The sequence below is a fragment of the Puntigrus tetrazona genome, chromosome 4 (assembly GCF_018831695.1).
Source record: "Puntigrus tetrazona isolate hp1 chromosome 4, ASM1883169v1, whole genome shotgun sequence".
Lineage (NCBI taxonomy): Eukaryota > Metazoa > Chordata > Actinopteri > Cypriniformes > Cyprinidae > Puntigrus > Puntigrus tetrazona.
Window position 1 is genome coordinate 13,736,402 of NC_056702.1, and position 25,281 is coordinate 13,761,682.

At 37.5% G+C, this 25,281-nt stretch overlaps 2 protein-coding genes across 5 annotated transcripts; both read right to left on the reverse strand.

Annotated features, from left to right (window-relative positions):
- Nucleotides 1–203: 203 nt before the first annotated feature.
- LOC122342857 (solute carrier organic anion transporter family member 1C1-like) lies at nt 204–12,587 on the reverse strand. The gene is made up of 18 exons (XM_043236996.1): nt 11,938–12,587; nt 11,368–11,424; nt 10,297–10,438; nt 7,584–7,716; nt 7,347–7,468; nt 6,639–6,785; nt 6,233–6,331; nt 5,629–5,889; nt 5,371–5,535; nt 4,915–5,110; nt 4,455–4,620; nt 3,902–4,086; nt 3,673–3,737; nt 3,463–3,580; nt 2,995–3,125; nt 1,773–1,921; nt 667–814; nt 204–238 (listed from the first exon to the last, which is right to left on the reverse strand). Exons 2-18 carry the CDS (start codon nt 11,416–11,418, stop codon nt 204–206), a joined length of 2,313 nt encoding a protein of 770 aa, XP_043092931.1. The 5' UTR covers nt 11,419–11,424; nt 11,938–12,587.
- Nucleotides 12,588–14,432: 1,845 nt separating this feature from the next.
- On the reverse strand, nt 14,433–24,455 carry LOC122342931 (solute carrier organic anion transporter family member 1C1-like). 4 transcript variants are annotated; one of them, XM_043237139.1, is made up of 15 exons: nt 24,285–24,455; nt 23,580–23,714; nt 22,223–22,324; nt 21,563–21,695; nt 21,350–21,471; nt 20,877–21,023; nt 20,421–20,519; nt 19,346–19,603; nt 19,094–19,258; nt 17,250–17,445; nt 16,167–16,332; nt 15,898–16,082; nt 15,552–15,616; nt 15,360–15,477; nt 14,433–14,821 (listed from the first exon to the last, which is right to left on the reverse strand). In XM_043237139.1, the coding sequence occupies exons 1-15, from the start codon at nt 24,328–24,330 to the stop codon at nt 14,602–14,604; spliced, it is 2,157 nt and encodes a 718-aa protein (XP_043093074.1). In that variant the 5' UTR covers nt 24,331–24,455; the 3' UTR covers nt 14,433–14,601. The 4 variants fall into 4 exon arrangements, with proteins under 4 accessions (XP_043093074.1, XP_043093075.1, XP_043093076.1 ...); XM_043237140.1 differs by having other exon boundaries at nt 23,580–23,636; nt 24,285–24,450; XM_043237141.1 differs by having other exon boundaries at nt 22,223–22,364; nt 23,580–23,636; nt 24,285–24,436.
- Between the last annotated feature and the right edge of the window lie 826 nt (nt 24,456–25,281).

Here is a 25,281-nt window from a genome sequence, read left to right on the forward strand (position 1 = left end):
TATACCTGACCTATACTTAGAAAAAGTCAGAAAAGGTATGCTTAGAAAAAATATGTTTGAGCTGCTAGAATCCATGTTTTCATTGTTATATGTTAGGGGATGCTAGTACTCATCATCTCTACTAAATTTCCAAAATACAAGTGAAATAAAAAGTCCACATGTAATCTAACACGATCACCTGACATTAAACTGCTTTCCCGCGCTCACCCCTTCCTTCCCAGATACATGACGTCAAAGTCTGAGACAGCAGAGAAAGCCAGCAATAAGGATTCTTTAAAGAACTGGTATTATAAAAATAAATTGGAATTATATGTATTATAATTATAGGAATAAAAAAGAAATTATAGGTACTTAATTATTCAATAAATTGATGTCATTGCAAGTATTAGTGTTACTTATTCATCATTGTGTCAGTGTTCTGTTTTGGTTAACATTATGGTGACTTCTATGTAAAGGGACCTGCGGTATTAGTAGATATAAATACCTCATTCTAAGATAACATAAACACTTAACTTAAGTTAAATTAAAAACAGAATGGTTCATTGTGTAAGGTCTTTGCACCCATTTGAAACAATAGTTGCATATATTACATTTCTATCAATAGATTCTTCCGAATATTATACACTGCACCTTTAATTAATATTCTGAAATTCGTGTATGTATTACTGTAGCTTGTGCTTATGTGCTTGGGGTCATTGTGAGGGGTGCTGGAAGGTCTGGGTACTCGGTTGTACTTCTGGGAGACTTCAATACCCACGTGGGCAATGACAGTGATTCCTGGAGAGGTGTGATATGGAGTAACAGCCTCCCTGATCTGAAACCGAGAGGTGTTCTGTCGTGGGATTTCAGTTTCCAGTCAGTTTGTCTATAAAGAATACCATGTTCCAGCATAAGGGTGTCCATCAGTGCACATGGCACCAGGATACACTAGGGCAGAGGTTGATGATCGACTTTGTGGTCAAAATAGACCACAAGAGGGGGAAATTTGGGATTTGGGTGAAGAGTGGGGCAAAACTGTCAACCGATCACCACCTGGTGGTAAGTTGGATTTGCTTGCAAAGAAGGAGGCCAGAAAGACAAATCTATTGTAAAATGCACACACGCCTTTAATGCTTCTTTTCAACTGGAATCATAGTAGAATATCCTGTGATGTCCATTACTAAGAGCACTTACAGTCAAATGGAACAAACCTTTGAAGCCACAGAAGAAACAAAATGTGCAGAGTAGGGGACCTGAGGACCAGGATTAAGAACTGCAGTACTAAAGAAACTGTTCACCCAAAAATGAAAATTACCCCATAATTTACTTAACTCTAAGCTGTGCCAGGTGTAAATGACCTCTGACTCCATGTATGACGTAAGCCGCATTCGTATCGCAAGTTTCGCAGTTATGCTCCTCAGGTGTTTCAAGTTCTCCCTTTGTTATGTCTTGTATAACTTGTGTTCTGCCATGTGTTTGCTGTCCGTTATTATACGTCATGTGTGATTCCATGTTCCGTGTCCTGAAAATGATTAAAGATCATCGTTATCTATAATACTGTTCATCTCCTCGGCCCATTGTTCGAGCGAGCCTGTAACAGAACTCCGGACCTTAACAAAATGTAAGTGGCGCCTCTATTTCCACATGTTTATTTTCACAGTTTTTTCTCAGTCTTTTGTTTTTCAATTTGCACTACAGCGATGGAGTTCGCCCGGTGTTTGACCTCCCAGCAACCACGGGACTGAGTTGGAGAGAGGCCATCTTCCAGTGTCATAGAGAGGTCCGGGCCTGACCTGAAAACCCACCAGCCGTCTCCCGCTCTGCAGTCCTGGCCACCTTAGCCGTTCCCGTTCCTCATTGACGGCCAGGAGAACCATCCCCGTTCCTGACTCCCAAGGATCCTGTTCCGCAATCATGGCCAGGATAGCCGTTCTCCCATTTGCTGGATCTCCAAGACCCGGAAATATAGGAGGGGTTACATAGCCATGGCCGAGTCAAGAGTGGGTGGGAAAACTGCTTGTTTCCATGCTCCTTTGTTCCCTTGCTCCAGCAAGGCTATGACATCAGCATTACCAAACTTGAAAAACCAGAATACACTTTTTAAAAACTGTGTTTGTCTGGTAAGGAGAAAGTTATATTCCCCTTAGAACAGCATGAGGGTAGGTAAATATGAGGTATTTTTCATTTTGAGTGAACTATTCCTTTATACCATAAACACGTAAATAACTGTAAAATAATGGTTAAATGTGAGCCTAAATTTGAGGTAAGCAAAGCAATTGTTACATTACTCAAAAAATGCCTTTGAACCTATGAAGTCAAGAGTGTTATCACATTATTACAGCTGTAACACAATATATTTATGGTCTGTAAAATATGTACCCATACAGACACTAAAGTGTCAGTTAGTTTCCATCAAAAGTAAATACACTTTAGTTCCATTGCCAGGTTGATTAACAAACAGGTTTCCTGTACTGTAGATGTAGACCTGAAAAAGCTGCTTTCAAACTTAAAGGCCTGACCTTCAAGCCAGGTTTCATTACTGATAATGACTTTCGATATTATTAACAGCTGTTTGTTTTGATAGATGTGTAAATAACCGAAATACAAATTTATGTATAATATTCAGAAAATAGTTTCATAATGTGTTGTAGCAAAAGGCCAATAAATTGATCTACTCAAAAAGCATACAGCTTAAAACAACTTCATACCCAAAACATTGACATTTTACACGGATATGGAAGTTATATCTTTTATAACAGTCTTTGGTGCAATAAACACATTTGATTCTGAAGACTTCAGATAGTGGTCTCCTGGTCTGGATTTTTTTCTTATCTTGGGTGTTTTTAGCGGTGTGTTTTGGGTCATTGTCCTGTTGCAAGACGACTGAGACCAAGCTTTCTGACACTGGCTAGTACATTTCTCTCTAGAAGATACATTCCTATCGCCAGACGCAGCAAAGCAGCCCCAGAACACTGCCTCCTCCCTTCCTGTTCATTTTTTCGTCTGTGAACATACAGCTGATGTGAGCTTTTAATTGGGACTGCAGCGCTTGCTTCCTTTCGCGATGAGCCAATCTATTGTACAGGACTCCACACAGCACGTAGGATGAAGCAAACAAGGCGTAAATAACGCCCAAGAAATAATTTCTGTAGAGAAAAGTCACGTCAGGACTGCAAACCGTCATACTGGCATTAATGAAAACACAAGTTGTAAGCTTTAAAGAAATGTTAGACATTATAAGCTGCAGAAATATACAATTTCACAATGCTAATTATTTCTCTGTTGACCACGTGAAGCTGCTTTGACAACCAATGTTATATAAAGTGCTACAGTATATAAATAAAGGTGAATTGACTTGATAATTTTGAGCTGATGGTGGCGCTAAAGGGTTGAACAGAAAACTGTCAAGTGCTTCTCAGGATTATTATGGTTATTTATTAAAAAGGAATTTAGCTGTTGAAGTTCCATTGTAAATTTGCTAACCTGAAGGCAATGGAATCATAAATACGACACGCTCCTCTCCCTCCACATTGTTTAGTTCCCCATTTCAGACAGGTCATGTCAATCAAGGCTCCAAAGTAAATTGCAGCAGGAATGCCACCTAGAATTAATTATTGTTTTTGTGATTAACATTTCTTTTTTAGATGTATTATAATCTTGTGTTGTAAATTAGTGCAAAAGAAATCATCTTACCCAGTGTCCGAATAAGCAGGATATGCAAACCAAGAGCCAAAGACTTTAATTCGGGATTTATGGATCTAAGAAAAGATGTATTAAGATGTATTAACTTTTAAAACAAATATTAAAAAATCCGTTTCCCAAACAGAACGTGTTACGTCATACATCACAAAATATACCGTATATGTTGGAAAAACAAAGCTTACAATCAATTTGGTTTTATACTGTTGGAAACGATAATTACCTGAGCAAAATAATGTAACCTGGTGTGACTGTACAAGCCACGAAAAAGGAACCAAGGACTGTCACCGCCATGTAGAGCTTAAACATGGAGTCACAATCACTCTTTCGAGGACACTGGCCCAGCACTGCTGACATGTTTGCATACGGTAGAGGCGAATCTCCAACACAGGTGCAGTTGTGGAATACCTTGGAAAAGAGTCAGATTGCAGTTGTGGAATACCTTGGAAATAAGTCAACTACTACAAAACAGACATTGACACGGGAGTGGATTTTCAAAACTCTCTGTTCCCACTCCCACAAAAAAAGCATCCCGCCTGTCAAAATCCCACAAAAAAAATTCACTCCTGTCCTATGTCAGCCTCTACAAGAGAGCACACTGGCGCTTTTACCTTTTTATAGGTTAACATTATATTAATAATATAATGTCGGTATACGTTGATGCTGTATACAATCAAAACAACAACAACAGAAAAGGTATAGAAGCATAAAAGTCTGTGGGTAAAACAGATTGAGTAACAGGCATGTAAAGGTCTGGAAAAGTGAGAACAGCTTACTATCTCCTTGCCAACTCCGGTGGAGGTTCGGCAGCCAGCAAGGCAAGGGGAGGCATAGGTCAGTCCATTGTTCCCACATATAGGATCCCAGTGCTTAAGGGAGCAAGTGCAACCCATGTTACATGGAGAAATTAGCGTATTCTGCTGGTAGGACACCTCTGGAGCCCTATTTGAAATACACAGAATAATTAAACTACTTTACATTTATTTCAGTTATAATTAAAAGAGTTGATGCACTGTTTGGGATCTGAGAGAACCCCAATAATATCTCAGAAAAACTTGGTCTGATTTATCTTTTTTCAAATTTGGAGATAAGAATAATCATCAAGGCAGAGTGGGCTTTTAACCAAAAGTGAAAGAAGGTAATGTCGAAATTGCCACGTTTAGAAATGAGACCAAACAGAATATAATAACATAAAAATATGCAATACAATTGTAAAAGTATTTATGGAGTGTTTACCCTTGATATGAAATTGTGAGTCCAGCAACTTGTGAATTGTCACATTGAAGAAAATACTGAGAAAGCAACATAGAGAAATTCAAAGAAGATGCTACAAAGCAGATCTTGACTGTCCAAAGAATATTAAGTTTGAACTTCTTCATTACAAACCCCCCAGTGACAATTCCCAAAGCCACAGCTGGTAAATTAAAAATGCCTGGAAAGACAAAAGATGAATGAATTCATGATACAGTGTTGGGCATGAATATGCTTTCTGAACCATAACTAAATTATAAAGTGTAGTTTAACTTTTTTGTATTAGCTTTCCAATAGCTAAACCAATAAAACCCTGCAGTTCCTTCACAAACCCAGATTCTTGATGTGATATAATGTTTAATGCACTTAATCTTGTTGATAAGAAATGAAATATATAATCATACATACTCTTAGATAAAATATAGGCAAACATAAACTCACCTAGTAAAAATATAGCCCTTGATGCTGACTGGCCATAAGTTTGCTCAATGTACTTTGGCTGAAATGTCATCATTCCTACAAAACCATTGACTTGTAGGATAGTGCCGATAATGAGGACCATGTAAATTGTGTTGCAAAAGAGTTTCCTCAGTGATGGCAGAAAATCTAGAAAATCAATCAGGGTTATAGGCTCAGTAACCAAACCTCATAGAAAAATAAAATAATAAAAATGTATTTAAAATTTGATGAAATGCACACCTTTAGCCAGAGTTGCCATTGAAACCGAAGCTGGTTTGTCTGGAGCGTTATTGTGTTTGTTGTTTTCGGGAATGAAACGGCCCTGCTCACCCTCTACAAGATTAGATTTTTTCTCAGTTTCAGTCTCACCCTTCTTAGGAAGAGACTTGGGAAAGAACCAAAAGGGAATTCCAGCCAATAACATCAGTCCTCCAGTTACCAAAAAGCCCAACCACCAGGCACCAACCCAGCGTGAGTCTTTGTGGTCGATGGTGATGGTATCTAAAAAAAAATACAGGCGTGCCTTTTCATTAAATTAGTCAGAAGCATAAACAATTAGAAATCCTATCAAACAGTATGACCGAACATCTCTCAAGTCAAAGGGTAACTGGGTCAGTAAATATATAAAATACTAGTTATTAAAAAACTCACGAATTCATCATGAATTCATATAATTCACATGCAACAAGCAACTATCATATAATAAAACTGAAGATATTATTGCTAGTTTGTATATTTCAGCTAAGGTTGCTTGGATTTTTTTTTACCTAGACATGTGCAAACATAAATCATATGACCAGTTTAGAGCAAAGAGTCATTATCAGTTAAACAAACAGGTGAATACCCAGGTCCACTGCTCCTATGTCCACGTAGAGTTTGGCACAAAAAGATCCTAACATGAATCCAAACACTGGCCCTATTATTCCCACAGTCTGCACGACAGCTGGAAAAAAAAGAACGAGAAAGAAATCCATCTGTATAAAAATATTGCTTCAATAATAATGTATTAATGCAATTCAAATAAATACTGCACATCATTTCCACGTTTTTGTTTCACCTTATTATTATTTATTGCTATTATGTTATCTTTAAGTTTGTGTGTTAATAATCAATAGGTCAAATACACATTTTAAATGAAAGTGGAATAGCGAAATTGGTATTTTTTGGCATGGGGTTTTAGAGTATGTTAATAGGCTTGAATGTATGAAATAATTGGTAACATAATGGTTGAAACTGGCGATCAATCATACCCATGTAAAGAGCACTGTTTTCCGTCCTCGAAAAATCATCCAGATAAGACAACCCAAGAGGTACGACGGGTGTCTCTCCTACCCCGCGAAGCATGTTCCCCAGAAACACATAGAGCCACAAGGAGGAACTGGCGTTTTTCTCACATTCTACGAAAAACAAAAGCAGCACAAATAAAGAACTGCACACACAGCTGTAAAAGACTATAGTATTACCATCTCAATGAAAGAACAAAGTCTATTTTTGATTTTAAGTGTATCAGTTACTTAAAAAGTGATAAAAACCAACACATCACACTTCCCAAAGTTCAAAGTTCAGAAAAGATATGTATAAGCAATCTAAAGTGATAGATGAGTGTTGAAGGGGGATTGTGGGTAGCACAATCATATTACAAGCCAAACATGACAAATTATTCCACAACTCTCATCTTATGCTTTCCGGGAAAGTTATATCTTTATTTCTTATGTCTATGGATGCCAAGGTGGGTCTTAAAAAATGTATCTGGGCATATGTCACCCAAAAATCAGAAGAATAAATGAGATATTAAATTATAGAACATTATAGAAGAATGGGAGAGGCAACTGATCTTCTATAGAAGATCAAGACCCTTAAGTTAATTATTATGATAACTTTTTGTGGTGTTCCTATATTTGGTTGAATATCTTATCTGAGGTATGTCTCTGTCTCAGGGTCAGGGTTAAACAACTTACCTTCTTGAATTTCCACTGTGGGAATTTCATCTTTTGCAGGACTCCCATTGGTTAAACATGGTAGAATACTCTCTGTACCATTAGAGGCAGAGACATATGAAATAGTGGTCTCATATTGGTACCTGTGTAAAATGTATTAATGCATTTTCACACAATTTGTGAATCAGAAATGTATATTTGATAAAACAAATATGGTAACTAAGGGGGTTTAAAGAGCAGCTGAACAGTTAAACTTACGGTCCTTGGAAGTAACGTGGTAAGGCAGTTATAAAAGATCCCATGGCCATGATTAAACATCCAGCTCCTATGAGTCGTGGTCTATGGAGACTAGCACCAAAGTAACTTACAAATGCTATTACTAACAGATTACCTGAAAAAAACAAAAATTGGTATTATGTTGCCATGAATTTTAACCATACAGGAAGAAAAAAAAACGTACACATAGTTTCCTGCAGTACAGAATGGTATATATACAGTCAGGCCCATAAATATTGGGACATCAACACAATTCTGACATTTTTGACCCCCACAATGGATTTGAAATGAAATGAAGAAGCTTTAACTGCAGACTGTCAGCTTTAATTTGAGAGTATTTACATCCAAATCAGGTGAAAGGTGTAGGAATTACAACAGTTTGCATACTGTATGTGCCTCCCACTTGTTAAGGGACGAGTTTCGAGTAATACTATCTGCTCATATTCAGCCAAATGCTTCAGAACTCATTGGACGGCTCTTCATAGCGCAGATGGACAATGACCCAAAGCATATTGCAAAAGCAACCAAAGAGTTTTTGAAGGGAAAGTGGAATGTTTTGCAATGGCCAAGTCAATCACCTGACCTGAATTCGATTGAGTAATGCGTTTCACTTGCTAAAGACAAAACTGAAGGGAAATTGCCCCAAGAACAAGCAGGAACTGAAAACGGTTGCAGTAGAGGCCTGGCACAGCATCACCAGGGATGAAACCCAGCATCTGGTAGTGTCTATGCATTCCAGACTTCAGACTGTAATTGACTGCAAATGATTTGCAACCAAGTATTAAAAAGTGAAAGTTTGATTTATGATTATTATTCTGTCCCTTAACAACTGGGAGGAAAACTGTTGTTATTCCTACACTGTTGTAATTCCTGACAGTCTGTAGTTAAAGTACATCTTGTTTGTTTCATTTCAAATCCATTGTGGTGTGTATAGAGCCAAAAGTATTTGAATTGTGTCAATATATATATATATATATATATATATATATATATATATATATATATATATATATATATATATAGTTAGGTCATATTGCAAGTGTTTTTCGTTATGTTTGTGAGTTCTATACATGACATACACTCCTGAACAAAATCTTAAGGCCAGGGGAAATGTTACAAGTATTCATATTTCACACGGGTTGATCATAACCAGGTTGTGCTGCTTCTAAATGCCAAAAAAAAGAAACAGGACCAAGAGACAAAAAATATAAAACAGGCAATTTATTTAAATTCAAGACCACAGCGTTAAGTTAAAAAGTTAACCTACAAAAATATGGCTTTCATGTCTTCTTTTATTGTTTTTTTCAGGCAGGAACACTGTCATGATTTCCTGATGGCAAAGACAAAGTATTTCTGTCTTTGAATGTGGCAGGATAGCTGAGCCCCACTCAAAACATGCCATCACTGCCAAGTTTAAACAAATTTTTTAAAAGATCCTGAGAGTTATGGGCCAAAAAAGTCAAGTGGTAGACCCACCAAACAATTACCTGCTCTACGCTGTAGGGTCTGAAAGGCTGTTTGTGAAGACACAGGCTAATCCTCAACCCAAATTAAGGCCCTTACTGATGCTAACTGCAGCCCAATAACCATAAGACGGCATCTGTAAGAGAAGGGTTTCAAGAAAATTGCAAGAAAACACCAAGTATGGGACGTTGAAAGGTGGAGGTTTTATTCTCTGATGAGAAACATATAGCGTGGATAGCTTCCAACGTTACCTGGCATGTCAAATAGATCCCACTGAAGATGTTTTCTGCACTGTACAGGAGGCTCCATCATGATCTGGAGTGCTTTTGTCATTAATGGCATAATAAATCTTCAGGTTGTGTAGGAATGTCAAACGACGGTAATGACTGGGTCATTCAAAAGGACAACACTGTACTTCACAACAACTGCTCAATGAAGGACTTTTTCCAGGAGAATAAGGTTGCTCTTTTGAACCATCCTGAATGTTCCCCTGATCTTCTTTGGTTTTTTAGTGAACTTAATTTTTTTTGTCCTAGCACTCTCAGGATCCTTTAGGAATTAAGGTTAGTCTCGAGGTTTTGCTAAGCAGTATAATTATTACCTCACAGCTGATTGGTTCTCTCCTGTATTGGTAGCTAATGAGCTCTCTGCTCAACATTCAAATACTCAAGTAGTGTTTACTGTAGAAGTGATTTCAGAGACCCTCCACCTTCCCCAGCTCCACCTGTATAGATCTGCTACATTCATGATTCATGTATTCTATGGGGAGTTTCCTATATGCTATATGTCCAGCAGCAACTTACTTATATTATGATTTTCACCAAAAAAAAAAAAAAAAAGAATTTCACCAAAAAAAACAAACAAACAAATAAACAAAGTAAGTTCCAATAAAGTCACCAAAGAAAGATGTTATTTCTTAAAGGCATCCACCCTCCACAATGGAATTTACAGTATATATTTATCCACGTGATGTAAGTGTCCTTATAATTTCTGGGACAAAATACAGAATATGCAAAATAAATTTTAAATGAATAATACTTCAGTGGGAAAAGTATACCATTTAGCATGAAGGGCCACCCCTAAATTAGCCACCAATTCACCAAAGTAAAATTTTTTAATTGACATTAAATTAACTGCCATTAGAGTGTGTCGGTATATGGATATTTCTAGACCCAAAATAATAATAATTATTATTATTGTATTTCTTTCTCTTTTTTTTTTTTATTCTCACCGATTTCAAAACTTCCATCAATGAATCCAATCAGCGAGCTGGGAATGTCAAAACGCCTCTCAATCTGTGTGATAGAGCTCTTCATGTAGCTGCCCTGAAAAGCTTTGGCAAAGTAAACAAAACACAAGGCAGCCAAAAACATCTGAAAGTTAGAGACAGAAAAAGAGAGAGAGAGAGAGAGAGAGAGAACAATAAAACAGAGATAACAATTGATGTAAATAAAAACCCATGTTAAGGGTTTAGATATTAGATATTAGTTATTAGTTTAAGATGTTTTTAACTAGTATAGGTTGGTCTTCAGCCTAAACCTAACCCTACCCCATGTAAAATAAAGTGCAACCACTTTTTGTAGAGTTTTGTGGAACTACTGACAATCATTCGCAGATTGACTGTTCTATTCTATTCTATTCTATTCCATTTTGTTCTGGTCTGTTCTAATTTATTTGTTTGTAATTGCATGGAAGCAAGTAAGTTGATGGAAGACTTTATTAAATGATTACTTTATTTTATGTTGCTGTTACAAATGTAATTATTAATTTTATGTACTATTAGTAATATTAGTAATTACATGTACTTACTATATTGTTAGGATTTGGTTTAGGGTTACTTGTATGCAGTTATGCATAATTTATTTTTAATAAAACAGTAAGTTCATAGGACACCTTAAAACAAAGTGTTACCAAGATTTTAAAGAGGTCTACAGAATAAAAACAGGTAGTTAACTGCAGTAACTAATATATATTTGGATATATAAGCATACACAATAAAAATGTATAGTTTTATGTTATTTATTGTTTTTAATATTTACGTTAAACGTTTGCTTATGCTACTTTCTTTTTGTCCGTTGGTTTAACATTTAACATGCAATTAAACTTTTCTGTGACTTAAACTTCTAAAGTATTTCTGAGGCCATTATACAAACAATCTCGGAAGATCTTTGCAGAGAAAGTCAATAGAAAGTATTTGGAAAGTAATGCGATTAAATGAGCTGTTATCACACTCATGCCTTTGATCATAATGGGCCACTGTAAACAAGAAACTGAAAAGCAGCAGAAGATAAGGCAAAATTACCTTCAATTTGGAGCAGCATGGCTCTCCTGTCGTCTTCTTCTCCACGCTCATGATGTCCTGGAAGCAATACGAATGACAGATGATAGAACCGTGCAGTGCGAGTTAACACCAGGACCGAACAGCATCACATTATTTTCTTGCAAACAGCATTTTTTTCCCAAGGACCATTGTTTATAGGAGTAAAAAAAACATCTGAAGGGAAAGACCCCTGAGGGTGAATTCAGAAATGAAACCACATTTCCTGCGAGAGGAAGGGTTTTTGAAATGAAAATTCAAGAATGAAAGAAAAAATATATATTTATACATTTTATGCTTTTTGACAAAATAATGAGACCTTTTGTATTAAATATTAATATTTTTAAGCCAATTATTGGCATTGATATAGTAAATGACTGACCGTTCTTTATACATGCATGCACACATAAAACATTTACATTCACAAATGTGACAAATAACCCTGTTCATGTGGACATATGCAGATGACTCATCTTTGCAACACATGAAAACAGGATCTTTTTATAAACAACAAGAAACTGGTCATGCAGCTAGAGATACAGAGATCAACTTTACCTGTGCTGTTGCCTGTGTCCCTCAGAATGGATGGAGAACTCTGCTGCTTCGCTCACGTGTAAGGCTATGTGATTCGGTGTTAATCAGTAACCAAATGTCCATCCAGGTCCATCTAGTGATCATGTCAACAGGTCACTTCTCTTCAACGAGGGTGCTCAGTTTTCTCAGAGGTACAGAGGACAGAGCAGACAAATGCAATGCTCCGGACAAACAGTGACAGAATGCATCAGTGAAAAGTGAATCGCTGGAAATAATGTGTTTGCGTGAACAGTGAGAACTTTCTGTGTCTGTAACTGTAAAATCACCCCAATTCAACTCCACATTAGGTCAGAACAATGCAGTTCCAGTTCCAATTTGCCACAGGAGTCACTATATCCACGGCTATTAAAATATCAATATTTATTTCAAAAATATATACGGCAGCCATGTCGGTGTCTTGGAAATTCCAAGACAGGCATATCTATTTCTGCTTAATGAAGTAGTGAATTGGTAAACACCTCAACTAAGTCTTAATTAACAAAGTAAAGCAATAATACAGCTGTTGTGGTCATCTTTGTCTTCTAGCAATAGGACGGGCTTGGATGGCAAAAAAACGGTAAAAACTAGTACCTCATATGTGATGTATTTAACAGAGTTTTTAAAAGAGTTAAAAATAAATGTTTTGAGCATTGGGGACAAGATATGCAGAGGGCAGTTTAAAAAAAAAAAAAAAAAAAAAGACTTGACGTACTGAATGGGACTATTTCGAATGTCACTCAACCACAAGATGACGCCAGGTGACCTACATAAAAAACAGTAAATGGCACCTAAGGTCATTTGGAACATTTGGAAAAAATAATAAAAAATAAAAATAAATATATATATATATATATATACAGCATATATATATATAAACTGCAATATATATATATGTATATATATAAATAGGTGATCAAACAGGTGCTCTGATTGGGTACAGAATGTATAAACTGCAAGTGAGTTCTGGGCTGGTTCTATTTGAGGTGATGTGACTGATGACATTCCCAAAATGAGGTGATCCATGTAACAGGTGCTCTGCTTTGGGCACTGGTGTGCAGTCATTGTGAAAGTACCAAAGACAGTGTGAATTCCAAAATGGCTGGTTCTGAAGCATTGAGAGTCAGGACACTGTGCAGGCCAGTCAAGTTCATTCCCTGAAAAACAACTCCACACCATAACCCCTCTACCAAACTTTACACTTGTGCACAGTGCTGTCAGACAAGTCATGTTCTCCTGACAACCACCAAAAGACATTTGTTTCAGATTGCCAGATGGAGAAGATGTCTCACCCATAAGCTCTCTGCATACTGTTCAGAGCTAATCCGAAGGTCACGTGAAGTTTGGAGGTGTGTAACTGACTTTCAGAAAGTTGGCGACCTCTTCGCACTATGCATTTTTTTTTGTTGTACAGGTGGCATCCTATCACAGTTCAATACTGGAATTTACTGAGCCCCTGAAAGCCCCTTCTTTCCAAATAATGACAATATGATAATACAATAATCTGTTCTCTAATATTTCTAAAATGGGACATGAGACTCAATATTCAAACATTTAAAATGTAAACAATCCTGTGTTGAAAAAAAATGACAAACGTTATGACAATACCCTGTAGCGGCCAAAGGCTATTTGTTGGTGAGCTAATTAATGATTGGCAGATGTTTGCCTTTTGCTTTTAGTTGCATATTATCTTTGTAATACTACAACAGGTCTGTAACTGAACATCCAGCTAACTAAGTTTCTCTAAAATAACAAAGACTAAGATATTCTAGTTTATTTTAGAATAGTTAGACTTGCCTGTGGCCCTTGCAAGTGGGCAGATGTGAGGCTAAGCATTTTTCCACATCAAAGGCGTTTTTTACAAATATCAGCATTGGTGTGGGTCAAATCTGTATGTATGCACACCTTTTAAATGGGAACCCTGGTCCTTCAGTCCTTCACTAAGGCCTATGGGGAATTGACTGATGTTATAAGGAAAGTATGAAGCCACTTGTTCAGAGTAATGTAATGCTTCTCTGATAAAAGGACTACTTAGGGACAACCTTTCCACAGAACATATTTTTATGTAGTCTCACGAATCCATGGCCGATTTCATAGGTCAAGCTCGCCTATTGGTTGTTTGACCGACAACCAATCGCAAGTTTGTTTCATTCAGCATCACCTGAGGCACAGAAATGTCACCATACTAACAGACTATTTTAAAGATTCTGTGTCATGAACTTGAAATATTTCACATAGTTTCGAATATCCAGCATTTAGTTGATCCTGATAAGCACTCGTTGTCACAGTTGTAAACATGGCGGCTTTATCCTTTCGTTCAACATCATTGTTTCTAGGAAGCATGTTAAAGAACTTGACACATGTCCTGTAGGATCCAACCAATCTGATGAAGACTTTGAAACTCCTGAAATGCTAATGCTAATAACAGTTTTAAAAGACATACAATTGTAGGTATTACATTCAGAAACAAGGCTGAAATGTGTCGTAGCATAAGTTAAACTTTAAAAGTCTTTCTTCACAAACATCATCCACTCAGTAAGCATACAAATTAACAACATTTAACAGCCAAAACATTTACATTTCCCATGTACCAGTTATATCTTTGTAACAGTTTTTTTGTGTAAATAACACATTTGACTTCTGAAGACTTCAGATAGTGGTCTCCTGGTCTGGATTTTCATCACATTTTAGGATAGTTGAAGATACATTCCTGTTGACGGTAGTAACACCAATTCCATCCCGTTCTGGAGCTTTCGATTGGGACTTCAGAGCTTGCTTCCTTTCTCGATGAGACAGTCTAATGTAAAGGACTCCATACAGCACGAAGGTTGCAGTAAACAAGGTGAAAATAGCACCCAAGTAAGAATTTCTTTAGAGAAAAGAAAATCATGTTATGACTGCAAATTGTCAGTTACAGTTGAAATTATAAAGACACATTACATTACCGTTATAAAGCTGATTGTTTGAGCCTATATTGTTTTAAAGTGGATTTTATACTTTGTACCACTTTGAAATGAATTCAATGCACGTCTGATGATTATCATATTTAATTTGCATTCCTTGGTGAACGTAGCGAGGTATGTTGATTGCGATTGAAGAAATATATGAATGCTTGCTATGCAACGTAATCGATTGTGATGCTCATTTATGAAGTTCAAAGACTAAAATGAATCTTGTCATTTGTATATGTTGCAACAGTTTTCACGGTGCTGTTTGGTGCAAGTAGCTCCAAGGGGTATGGAATTAAAATGCTGTTTGAGTACATCACGTTGTCATGGTGAATATAAGGAAACCCCACACATCAGTCAAAGTTCATGAATCCAAGGGATTGATACACCTACGCTGGCTCTTCTAAGAAAAAATAAGTATGTATGCATATATGGAAGTGTTTCTAGACATTTGCTAACCTGAAGGCACCAGAATCATAAATACGACACGCTCCTCTCCCTCCGCATTGTTTTGTGCCCCATTTCAGACAGGTCCTGTCAATCAAGGCTCCAAAGTAAATTGCAGGGGGAATGCCACCTAGAAAAAGGTTTTCGATTAAACTTATTATGTATGATACTTGTGTTAAAAATTTGCACAAAAAATCCACTTACCCAGAGCCCGAAAAAGCAGGATATGCACACCAAGAGCTAAAGATTTTAGCTCTGGATTTATGGATCTAACAAAAAGAATAGTCCATAATTGTATTAATGTTTAAAACAAATATTAAAATTTAAAATTAAACTTCCTGAACAAATAAGCTACACATAAATAATAATTACACATCAAAGAAATGTTCAACCCTGTTAGTCTACTAATTAACTGTGGTACGTCAAACATCATAAAATACGTTGTATACATTGGAAAAACGAGTCTTTTTTAAACATAATCAATTAATGCCTCATTCATTCGTTCATTTAATTCTTTCTAAGCTTTTGTTACACTGTTGGAAATAATTACCTGAGCAGAAGAATGTAACTTGGTGTGGCTGCGCAAGCTGGTAAAAAATAACCAATGATTGTCACCGCCATGTAGAACTTGAACATGGAGTCACAATCACTCTTTCGAGGACACTGGCCCAGCACTGCTGACATGTTTGCATACGGAAGAGGCGAATCTCCAACACAGGTGCAGTTGTGGAATACCTGTGGAAAAGAGTCAGATTGTGTCAATTACTACAATTTTAGAGCGAAAATTAGTTTCACATGCCTAAATATCATGACACTTACTATCTCCTTGCCAACTCCGGTGGAGGTTTGGCAGCCAGCAAGGCAAGGGGAGGCATAGGTCAAGCCATTGTTAGCACATACGGGATCCCAGTGCTTAAGAGAACAAGTGCAACCCATGTTACATGGAGAAATTAGTGTATTTAGCTGGTAGGACACCTCTGGAGCCCTATTTGAAATACAAAGGATTATTAAACTACTTTATGTTTAGTTCAGTTATACCTTACTGAAAAATGATTGCATGTTTCTTTGCTTTAAAGATTACCATCGCAATGCTCTGTTTGGGTTTTAAGAGACCGCCATTATGTCTCACAAACGCTTTAGAAAACATTTATAATCCCATGTTGGCCTGATCAGAGTATAATAGTATCACACCTCCGATAACCACCTGAGGGCACCCTCACCTGAGTATTAATCTCTCGGACTGCATTTGCCACAGCCCCGTGCCTAGGACTAAATAACTGCCCAAGTGCTCCTCATTATCTTTCCCCATATAAAATTTGCTCTCACTCCCCACAGACATATGGCTACAAGTTTAAACGTTTTTTTCATTCCCTGTTGCTTTTCCATGTGCTGATTTTGGACTGTTTCTCATTTTCTGATTGTTTTCTGCCTGGCCCTTTGATCTATTTTGCCTGCTTCCGTTAACTTTGTTCAATTGCTGCCTGCCCCAACATCTGCATGGTGAACATTTGTGATTCTGAATTTTCTGTGTTTGCCCCTGACTGTTGTTAACCCTGCCTGTCGGACTTCGAATTAATCTTACTGCAAATGGCCTTGAACGTCTCTGACTATTCATAACAGAATGAATTGTGACTTTATTACAAGACCTGTATCCTACTCACCTACACAAACACAAATGTGTTTTGTTTTGTTTTGTCCCCCTTTAATGCTGATGTCAAAGTAATGCAATACTAAGTGATTTGACATGACATGTGGCTTTGTTCCCATTCAAGATAAGACTGGGAACACAGTGAACTAGCAAACATGATGGCATAAAAGATGCAAAACATTAATTCAATCATTCCACTGACTACTTAAATATGTCAGAGAGGGTGATTGTAATAATATTTCTAAAGTGTTTACCCTTGATATGATACTGTAAGTCCAGCAACTTGTGAGCTTTCACACTGCAAGAAATACTGAACGAGCCACGTACAGGAAGTCAAAAAAGATGTTGTAACACAGAACTTGGATGTCCCAAGAATATTAAGTTTGAACTTCTTCATTATAAACCCCCCAGTGACAATTCCCAAAGCCACAGCTGGTAAATTTGAAATGCCTGAAAAGACAAAAGGTGAATAGATTTATGATTCAGTGTTGGACATGAATGTACTTTTTGAAGAATAACATCTCCAGGTTATGTATGTAAACACGGTTCCTCGAAAGATGTAGACGCTGCATCGAAGCGCTATGGGACTTGACCATGCTCTGAATCTGCTGGGTACTCTATCCAATGGAAGGGCTGGACATCACAGCTGGGTGTCATCAGAGACCAGGGAGCTGAAAAGCACATGCCAGGATTGTAGCACAGAGACGCAGCACCTTGTTCCTTTAAGGAACCATTGTTACTGATGTAACCTGGAGATGTTCCTCTTCAGGAACTTAGAGTTGTGTCGAAGCATTATAGGAACAAGATGCTAATGTCACAAGACTCTCAAGTCCCTGCCTAGTGTCTATATAGCACATCAGGGCAAGAGTACTGAAGTGCCAGTAGCACAGAGGTCCAGGCTGTAAAACCTGACAAAGGTCAAGAACATAGTCCAACTGGCAGCACTGCAGATGTTGTGTACTGAGACACCTGCAAAAAAGGACTTAGAGGTCACCACACTCCAGATTGAGTGAGCCTTGACTCCCATCGGCGAGGGTAGACCAGGAGAAGTCATAAGAAGAGGTGATGGCATCCACAATCCACTTACTGCTGGGGCCTCTGTGGAGGTAACATGTCACCATGGGCCGTCTGCCCACTGTCTTCCCATCAAACAATGAGTGGTAAGCAGATAATTCTGCTACAATGTGGAGTGGGATACCCCTGCGGAGAGTCTAGCCTGCAAGAACTCCTGAACTGGACCAACTGGGGAGTTAACTGGGTCGAGTTGGCGATCTCCACATCATGAAGTGAAAAGATTTCACTTCAGAGCGTACAGTTTCCTTGTAGAGGGAGCTCTGGATTGGAGGATGGTCGCAGCAATGTCAGCCGAGAGACCAGCAGACACGCTTGGCAGTGGCTCCCAAGTGATCCACTAAGAGAGCCAGTCTCAAGAAACTGAGCAACAGTCTTTTAGGAATTGAGAGGGGACAGATGCTCTCATCGAAAACAGTTCCGCCCAGCAGTCCCCTGAGCTGGGAAATGTAGAAAGATTTATCAGCCATCTCAAACTGTTCTATTAGATTCCTCTGCGATCCCTGTGAGTGCAACCGTCACTCTGCATTGGCAGCAGCGGGACTAGCAAACATGGAACACAACTTTCCCTTGAGAAGAAAGCCTTCCAGGAACAAAGCATAGCGAGCTAGAGACACCCACAAAGCTAACAGCTCTCTCTCTCTTACTGCCATGCTCTGAGACAGAATGGACTGATTACACAGCGTATTCAGAAGCATGGTCACGCTGGGGGCATTCCCATAGCGCTTCAACACAGCTTGAAGTTCCTGAAGAGGAACCACATTTGTTAAAAGTGTTTTTTAACATCTGCCTGGGGGCACATAACCTCAAATAATTTTATTAATTCAAAGTAATAAAAAACAATAAATAGGCATGGGCTTTTTTGTTAGCATCAGATAATTGTAACATATTTTAATACAAAGGAACAACAAATGGCAATTTAGTTGTATAAAGTCTTCACTGTATGTATTTTGACATACTAGAAATTATTATATTTTTATTTTAAGTCATCTGTTATTTAAACAGATATAGGCAAATGTGAACTCACCTATTAAAAATATGGCCCTTGATGCTGACTGGCCATAGGTTTGCTCCATGTACTTTGGCTGACTTGTCAATACTCCTATAAAACCATTGACTTGTATGATAGTGGTAATAATCAGGAGTATGTAAACTGTGTTGCTGAAGAGTTTTTTCAGTGATGGCAAAAAATCTAGAAAATAAGAAGAAATGTCTGGAAGTTAAAGGATGATTTTGGCTCAATAACAAAAATAAAAACTCTAAATTAAATAAGGCACACCTTTAGCCAGAGCTGCCATGGTGACCAGAGCTGGTTTGTCTGGAGCATTACTGTGTTTGTTGTTGTCATGAATAAAACAGTCCTGTTCATTCTCTACATTAGAATTTGTCTCAGTTTCAGTCTCACCCTGCTTAGGAAGAGATTTGGGAAGGAACCAAAAAGGAATTCCAGCCAATAACATCAGTCCACCAGTTAACAAAAAACCCAACCACCAGGCACCAACCCAACGTGAGTCTTTGTGGTTGATGGTGATGGTATCTAAAACAAATAGAAAGCCAGAAGCATTAATAATAAGAAATCCTAACAAACAGTGTGACTAAAAACCTCTTAAATCAAGAAGTAAATTACTCGGTCAATAAATATATAAAAGAGTAGTTAGCATATTTATTAAAAAATCATCATCAATGACAATGCTGTAGCTTCCTAGTCAGAAATTGGACATGAACAACGTTAGAGAGGCATTACATCGCAAATATCCGACTGGAAAACTCAGAATTACTCAGATAATTTCAATAATTCTGATAGCACGTGAATACAGCATTAATGCACAGTTATCCCCTTGCGCAATCAGTGTTTTTTTAAAGCAAACTTTTAAACCAACTTTGTAGAAGTGACCTTGCCAATTGATTGCAGAACCAAATTTTGTTGTGTGAGACATGTTTCTGGAGCAACATCTTTGTTGACTCTGGAACAACACTGTGGTTAACCAATCAGATTAAAGAACCAGATTATAGTTTTTGTGAATTTTAGGCTTGCAATCTGTGTTTGGTGCTTGTACATCAGGGTCATTAATCATGATTTTAGGGATTACTCGCTTAGGTTTAGGTTGGTCAAGACAAAATTTTTGCATTAAAATGTTGTTCCAGGGTCAATAAAATACGTCCCAATCAATTAGATTAAAAAACAGGCATCGACTTTATACACTATGACATACAGTAATAAAACTGACTATACAAATGCTACTTTTTATGTGTCAAAGACCTTTTGGTCTTAGGTTGCAGTGATTTTTCTTTTTATTTCGTAGAAATGTGCAAAATGATTAGAGTCATTATCAGTTGAACAAACAGGTGAATACCCAAGTCCACTGCTCCTATGTCCACATAGAGCTTGGCACAGAAAGATCCTAACATAAATCCAAACACTGGCCCTATTGTTGCCACAGTCTGTATGAGAGCTGAAAAAAAAAACAAATATAAAAAGCATATGTATAAAAATACTCATTGACAATCACCACCAAGAATAATGTAAGCTACCACAGGAAAAAAAAATTAACACACATAATGGACAAAAACATCCATGCCTAAAAACTGTCATAAACATTTGAAACTTGGAAGCATAGACTTGGGTTGAGTTTCATTTTAAAGAAGACCCATGGCAAATTATTGTTGAAGTATATATATATATATAATATATAGTATAGTGGTATGTTTTGACATTTAATGGGGTTATAGAGTAACTAGCAGGAAGATAATAGGCTTGAATGTATGCAGTTATTGGTAATATAATGATTTAAACTGATCATCAATCATACCAATGTAAAGGGCAGTGTTTTCTGCCCTCGAAAAATCATCCAGATAAGACAACCCAAGAGGCATGACTGGAGTCTCTCCTACCCCACGAAGCATGTTCCCCAGAAACACATATACCCACAAGGAGGAACTGTCTTTTTTCTCACATTCTACAAAAACAAAAGCACAACAAAATTAACAATTTCACACACAACAATTTCACACACAACTATGTACAGTAACACACTACAGTATCACCATCTCAATTACAGAACACAGTCCGCTTATGTGGATTTGAAGTGTATCAGTTCCTTAAAAAGCAATCAAACCCAATACATTAAGCTTCAGAAAAGAAATGTACAAGCAATTTATAGTGACAGATCAGTTTGCAGGGGATTGTGGGTAGCACAATCATATTACAAACCAAACAAGAATGTAGATGTGAATTCCAGTATTGGGTCATTCTCAGGGTCTGGGTCAGGGTTAAACAACTTACCTGCTTGAATTTCCACTGTGGGAATTTCATCTTGTGCTAAACTCCCATTGGTTAAACATGGTAGAATACTCTCTGTACCATTAGAGGCAGAGACATGTGAAATTGTTGTTTCATATTTGTACCTGTGTAAAATACATTAACACATTATCACACAGTTTGTCTTGTAATCTGAATCAGAAATGTATTAAAGAGTAGCTGACCAGTTAAACTTACGGTATTTGGAAGAAATGTGGTGACGCGGTTATGAAGGATCCCATGGCCATGATTAAACATCCAGCTCCAATGAGTCGTGGTCTGTGAAGCTTAGCACCAAAGTAACTGACAAGTGCTATTACAAGCAGATTACCTGAAATGAACAAAAGTCGTTATGTCTTGTCGCGAGTGTGGTAGTTACGTTTGCGATTGCTATTAGTAAAACACAAATTGCTGCATTTAGATCAATTTGACAAATATAAAGTTATGCCATGAAACTCGAGATGGCGAAGATCTCACTCAATATGACATGACACTGGTTCTCTCTTGTATCGGAAGCTGATCAGCTTACTACAGCGTTTAAATAGCAAGCTAATGTTTGCTGTAGCAGCAGCAACACGCTTTAGAAACCCTCCACCTTCCCCAGATCCACCTGTATAAACCTGCTACAAGGTGCTTCATGTATGCTATGGAAGAGGAACTTTTTTACATCATGATTAAGAATTTCACCAAAGAAATCGAAGTCACCAAAGAAGACGCTATTTCTTAAAACCATCCATGTGATGCATGTTTACATATACTTTTTCAAGACAATGCAAAATACATTTTGAATAAATTCATACAACGTAATTCAGTGGGAAAAGTATGGGTTTTTTTCTGTTCTTGTTGCTTTATTCTCACCGATTTCAAAACTTCCATCAATGAATCCAATCAGCGAGCTGGGAATGTCAAAACGCCTCTCAATCTGTGTGATAGAGCTCTTCATGTAGCTGCCCTGAAATGCTTTGGCAAAGTAAACAAAACACATGGCAGCCAAAAACATCTGAAAGTTAGAGACAGAAAAAGAGAGAGACAACAAATCCCTGAAATACGACTAATCAGATCGTGTGCTACAATTGCATCCCATACGTTTTCGTATTAATGTTTTGTACACTTTTATCTGTTTCGTAATTCAAGCCTGTCCTTGCACAAATGACAGAGTACGAAACATTAAGATAAATATGTTCTGTTGTCAATAGGGGCACAACTGTAGAATACGTTCTGATGGTATTTCAGGGATTTGGACAAACAACCTACAAAGACGTGTTGGTTAGAAGCCAAGTTGCACAATGCGTTATACAATGCTACGTGATCATGTGATCATGGGATCAAATGCTCATAAAATGTTTATGCGCTATAAATCACGATGACGCCCTCTAGAGGGTGTTCAACTTTAAAACATGGACGACTGGCTCTTTAAGATGGTTTTAAGTAGTGCCCACTAAAACAAGTCAAGCTGAGACCATCTCATGATATTTTGAGCTATTTTGTTGAATGAAACTGTCAGGGTTCTGTCATCTTGGTCTAGTTTATTAGTGGTTTTGTTTATTAGACCTGACACTCCCCTCTTGTCTAGTTTTCTTTCTCTCTCATGTTTTGTTCAGGCTCAGTTCTGGTTTTACATTGGGATCCAGACACCCGTGCACTCCTCCGTTTGTTCGGCACGTGGTTGGCGGTTAACCGCATGCTTCTCTTTCTCGTTTTCTTGCATAAAGGTCATTTTTGGGCTGCGTGCTTTCTTGTTTGTAATGTTTTGTGCGAACAATTGGCTTTTGAGTGTTCTCATTATCTGTGCGTTCATTTCCTGTTTTGCACATGGCTAGTGATTGTTTTTGATAGCCGTGTGCTTGCTCAGTACCCTCCCCATTTGCTTCCTATTTATTCTCCTTGGCTGCGTTCCACTCCACTTTAAGACACGCACTCGCAAACTTGCCTAAGCTCTTCCCGAGATGGAGATCTTCCCAAAATTGCTATTTTATTTGGTTTAATATTTAACATGCAATAAAATTTGTCCGTGACTTAAATGTCTAAGGTATTTTTGAGGCCATTACGCAAACAAAATCTCAGGAGGCGCTCTGAAACTATGCGGCTAAAGTCAATAGAAAGTAATTGAAAAGTAGCGGGATTAAATGAGCCGTTATCACGTTCATGTCTTTGATCATAATGGGCCACCGTAAACAAGAAACTGAAACGCAAAAGATGTAGAATTCCAAATTACCTTCAATTTGGAGCAGCATGGCTCTCGCGTCGTTTTCTTTCCCTCTTTCATGACGCCCTGGAAACAATACGAATGTCAGATGACAGTACAGTATATTTTTCCAGGGCCCACTGTTTACAGAACAGAAAATATCATCTGAAAGAAAGACCCCTGAGGGTGAATTTAAAAATTGCACCACATTTCCTAAATTGTTTGTTTTACCAAATGATTCTGTGTAATTTAATAGCAATTTTGCTTGTTTTTTTTTGTGTCTGAGCAAACAAACCAAAGACACATTTTTCCTTTTACAGAAAACACCTGCTAAAATGTAATTCAGTGTTTTGCATATTTACAACAAAAATCGATCCGCGACACATTAAAAGATTTATTACCTTGACATCAAGTACTAATCAGCTGTAATTTTACATCTTTCCACCATCCTAGGTTTTGTCAGTAAGCTTTAATAATTTAAAACAGTCAGTTTTTATATGCTCCCTTATTCATTTATATAATTTAATATGTACAAGTCAGAATAGGCATGTTCTTTTTATAAATATTGTGTTACACCGAATGACAATGTTACATTATTTCAACCAAATTTGGCCATTTTAGTCGTCAAAAACGTATCTAAAACCTTAAAAGTAGATACTTAGTTAATTTGCTTTTTATGGACATAAAATCATTTTATAAACAACAAGAAACTAGATATCTAGAGATCAAATTTACCTGTGCTGTTGCCTGTGTCCCTCAGAATGGATGGAGGCTTTGTCATTCGGCGTTACGACATCTAATCAGTAACCAAGCGGTCACGTCCATCTCTTTATCATGTCAACAGGTCACTTCTCTACAAATAAATTGCTGGGGTTTCTCAGAGATACGGAGGACAGCACAGACTGATGCTGTCCGATATGTTTCGGACAAACATAGACAGAACGCAGTGAACAGTGTGTTTGTGTGAATAGTAATAACTTTCACCTTTAGTTCCTGTGCTTGTACAATCACTCCAATTTAACTTCACGTGTTCAAATAATACTGCAGTTACAGAAATTTTCATTGAGGCAATGGCACAAGGTAATGCATTAAAACTACCGTTGTGGTCACGGCTATCTTGTGGCTATAGGACCAGCTTTGATAACAAAAACAGTGCCAGTAGCATGAAATTGGAAGCAAATAATAACTATTGACCGTGCGAAAAGAGTTGAAAGGAAAATGTTTAGTGAGGAAAAGAAGGCTCTAATTCTGGCTTTACTGGTCGAGAGAATTTACACCCTTAAAATTTCAAAGACAACAGTTTGTAAGAACAAGGTTACGCTGCAGTCATTGAGGACAAGGGCAAAACAAAAATACAACGCTTCAGTGACTGGGATGAGCACCAACTATTTCGAATGTCACTCAACATAAGGATGACGTCAGGTGACCTACAAAACCAATGCCAAAATGCAGCTAAGGTCATATATCTAACTAAGTAAACATTTCTGTCTATCGAACAAATGCGAACAAATGCTCTAGCTGTTTATCTACGTGCTAATTTGGAATTTGGATTATAACATAAAAAAAGTTTCCGATATCATATGAAAGCTGGGTTTGAGCCCTTTCCAATGTTATTTTGTCCACAGCTTGACCGTAACAAACGTTATGGCTGTCTGAAGTTGGCTAATAGCGGATTTTCAGTAATGTTTTCAGAAAAACGGGTTTAAAGGGAGACGCATTTTTTTTTTTTTTT

Excerpts from the sequence above, each read along its gene's own strand:
- LOC122342857 (XM_043236996.1), bottom strand. The coding sequence starts at position 11,418 with ATGAGCGTGGAGAAGAAGACGACAGGAGAGCCATGCTGCTCCAAATTG. Across the intron at positions 5,536-5,628 it reads AATGGCAACTCTGGCTAAAG|ATTTTCTGCCATCACTGAGG; the intron begins GTGTGCATTTCA and ends TTGATTTTCTAG. Across the intron at positions 1,922-2,994 it reads ATTAAAAGCTCACATCAGCT|CAAATGGGAGAACGGCTATC; the intron begins GTATGTTCACAG and ends TTGGAGATCCAG.
- LOC122342931 (XM_043237139.1), bottom strand. The coding sequence starts at position 24,330 with ATGACAAAGCCTCCATCCATTCTGAGGGACACAGGCAACAGCACAG. Across the intron at positions 21,696-22,222 it reads TGATGGAAGTTTTGAAATCG|GTAATCTGCTTGTAATAGCA; the intron begins GTGAGAATAAAG and ends TGTTCATTTCAG. Across the intron at positions 14,822-15,359 it reads TATGATTCTGGTGCCTTCAG|AAATTCTTACTTGGGTGCTA; the intron begins GTTAGCAAATGT and ends TTTTCTCTAAAG.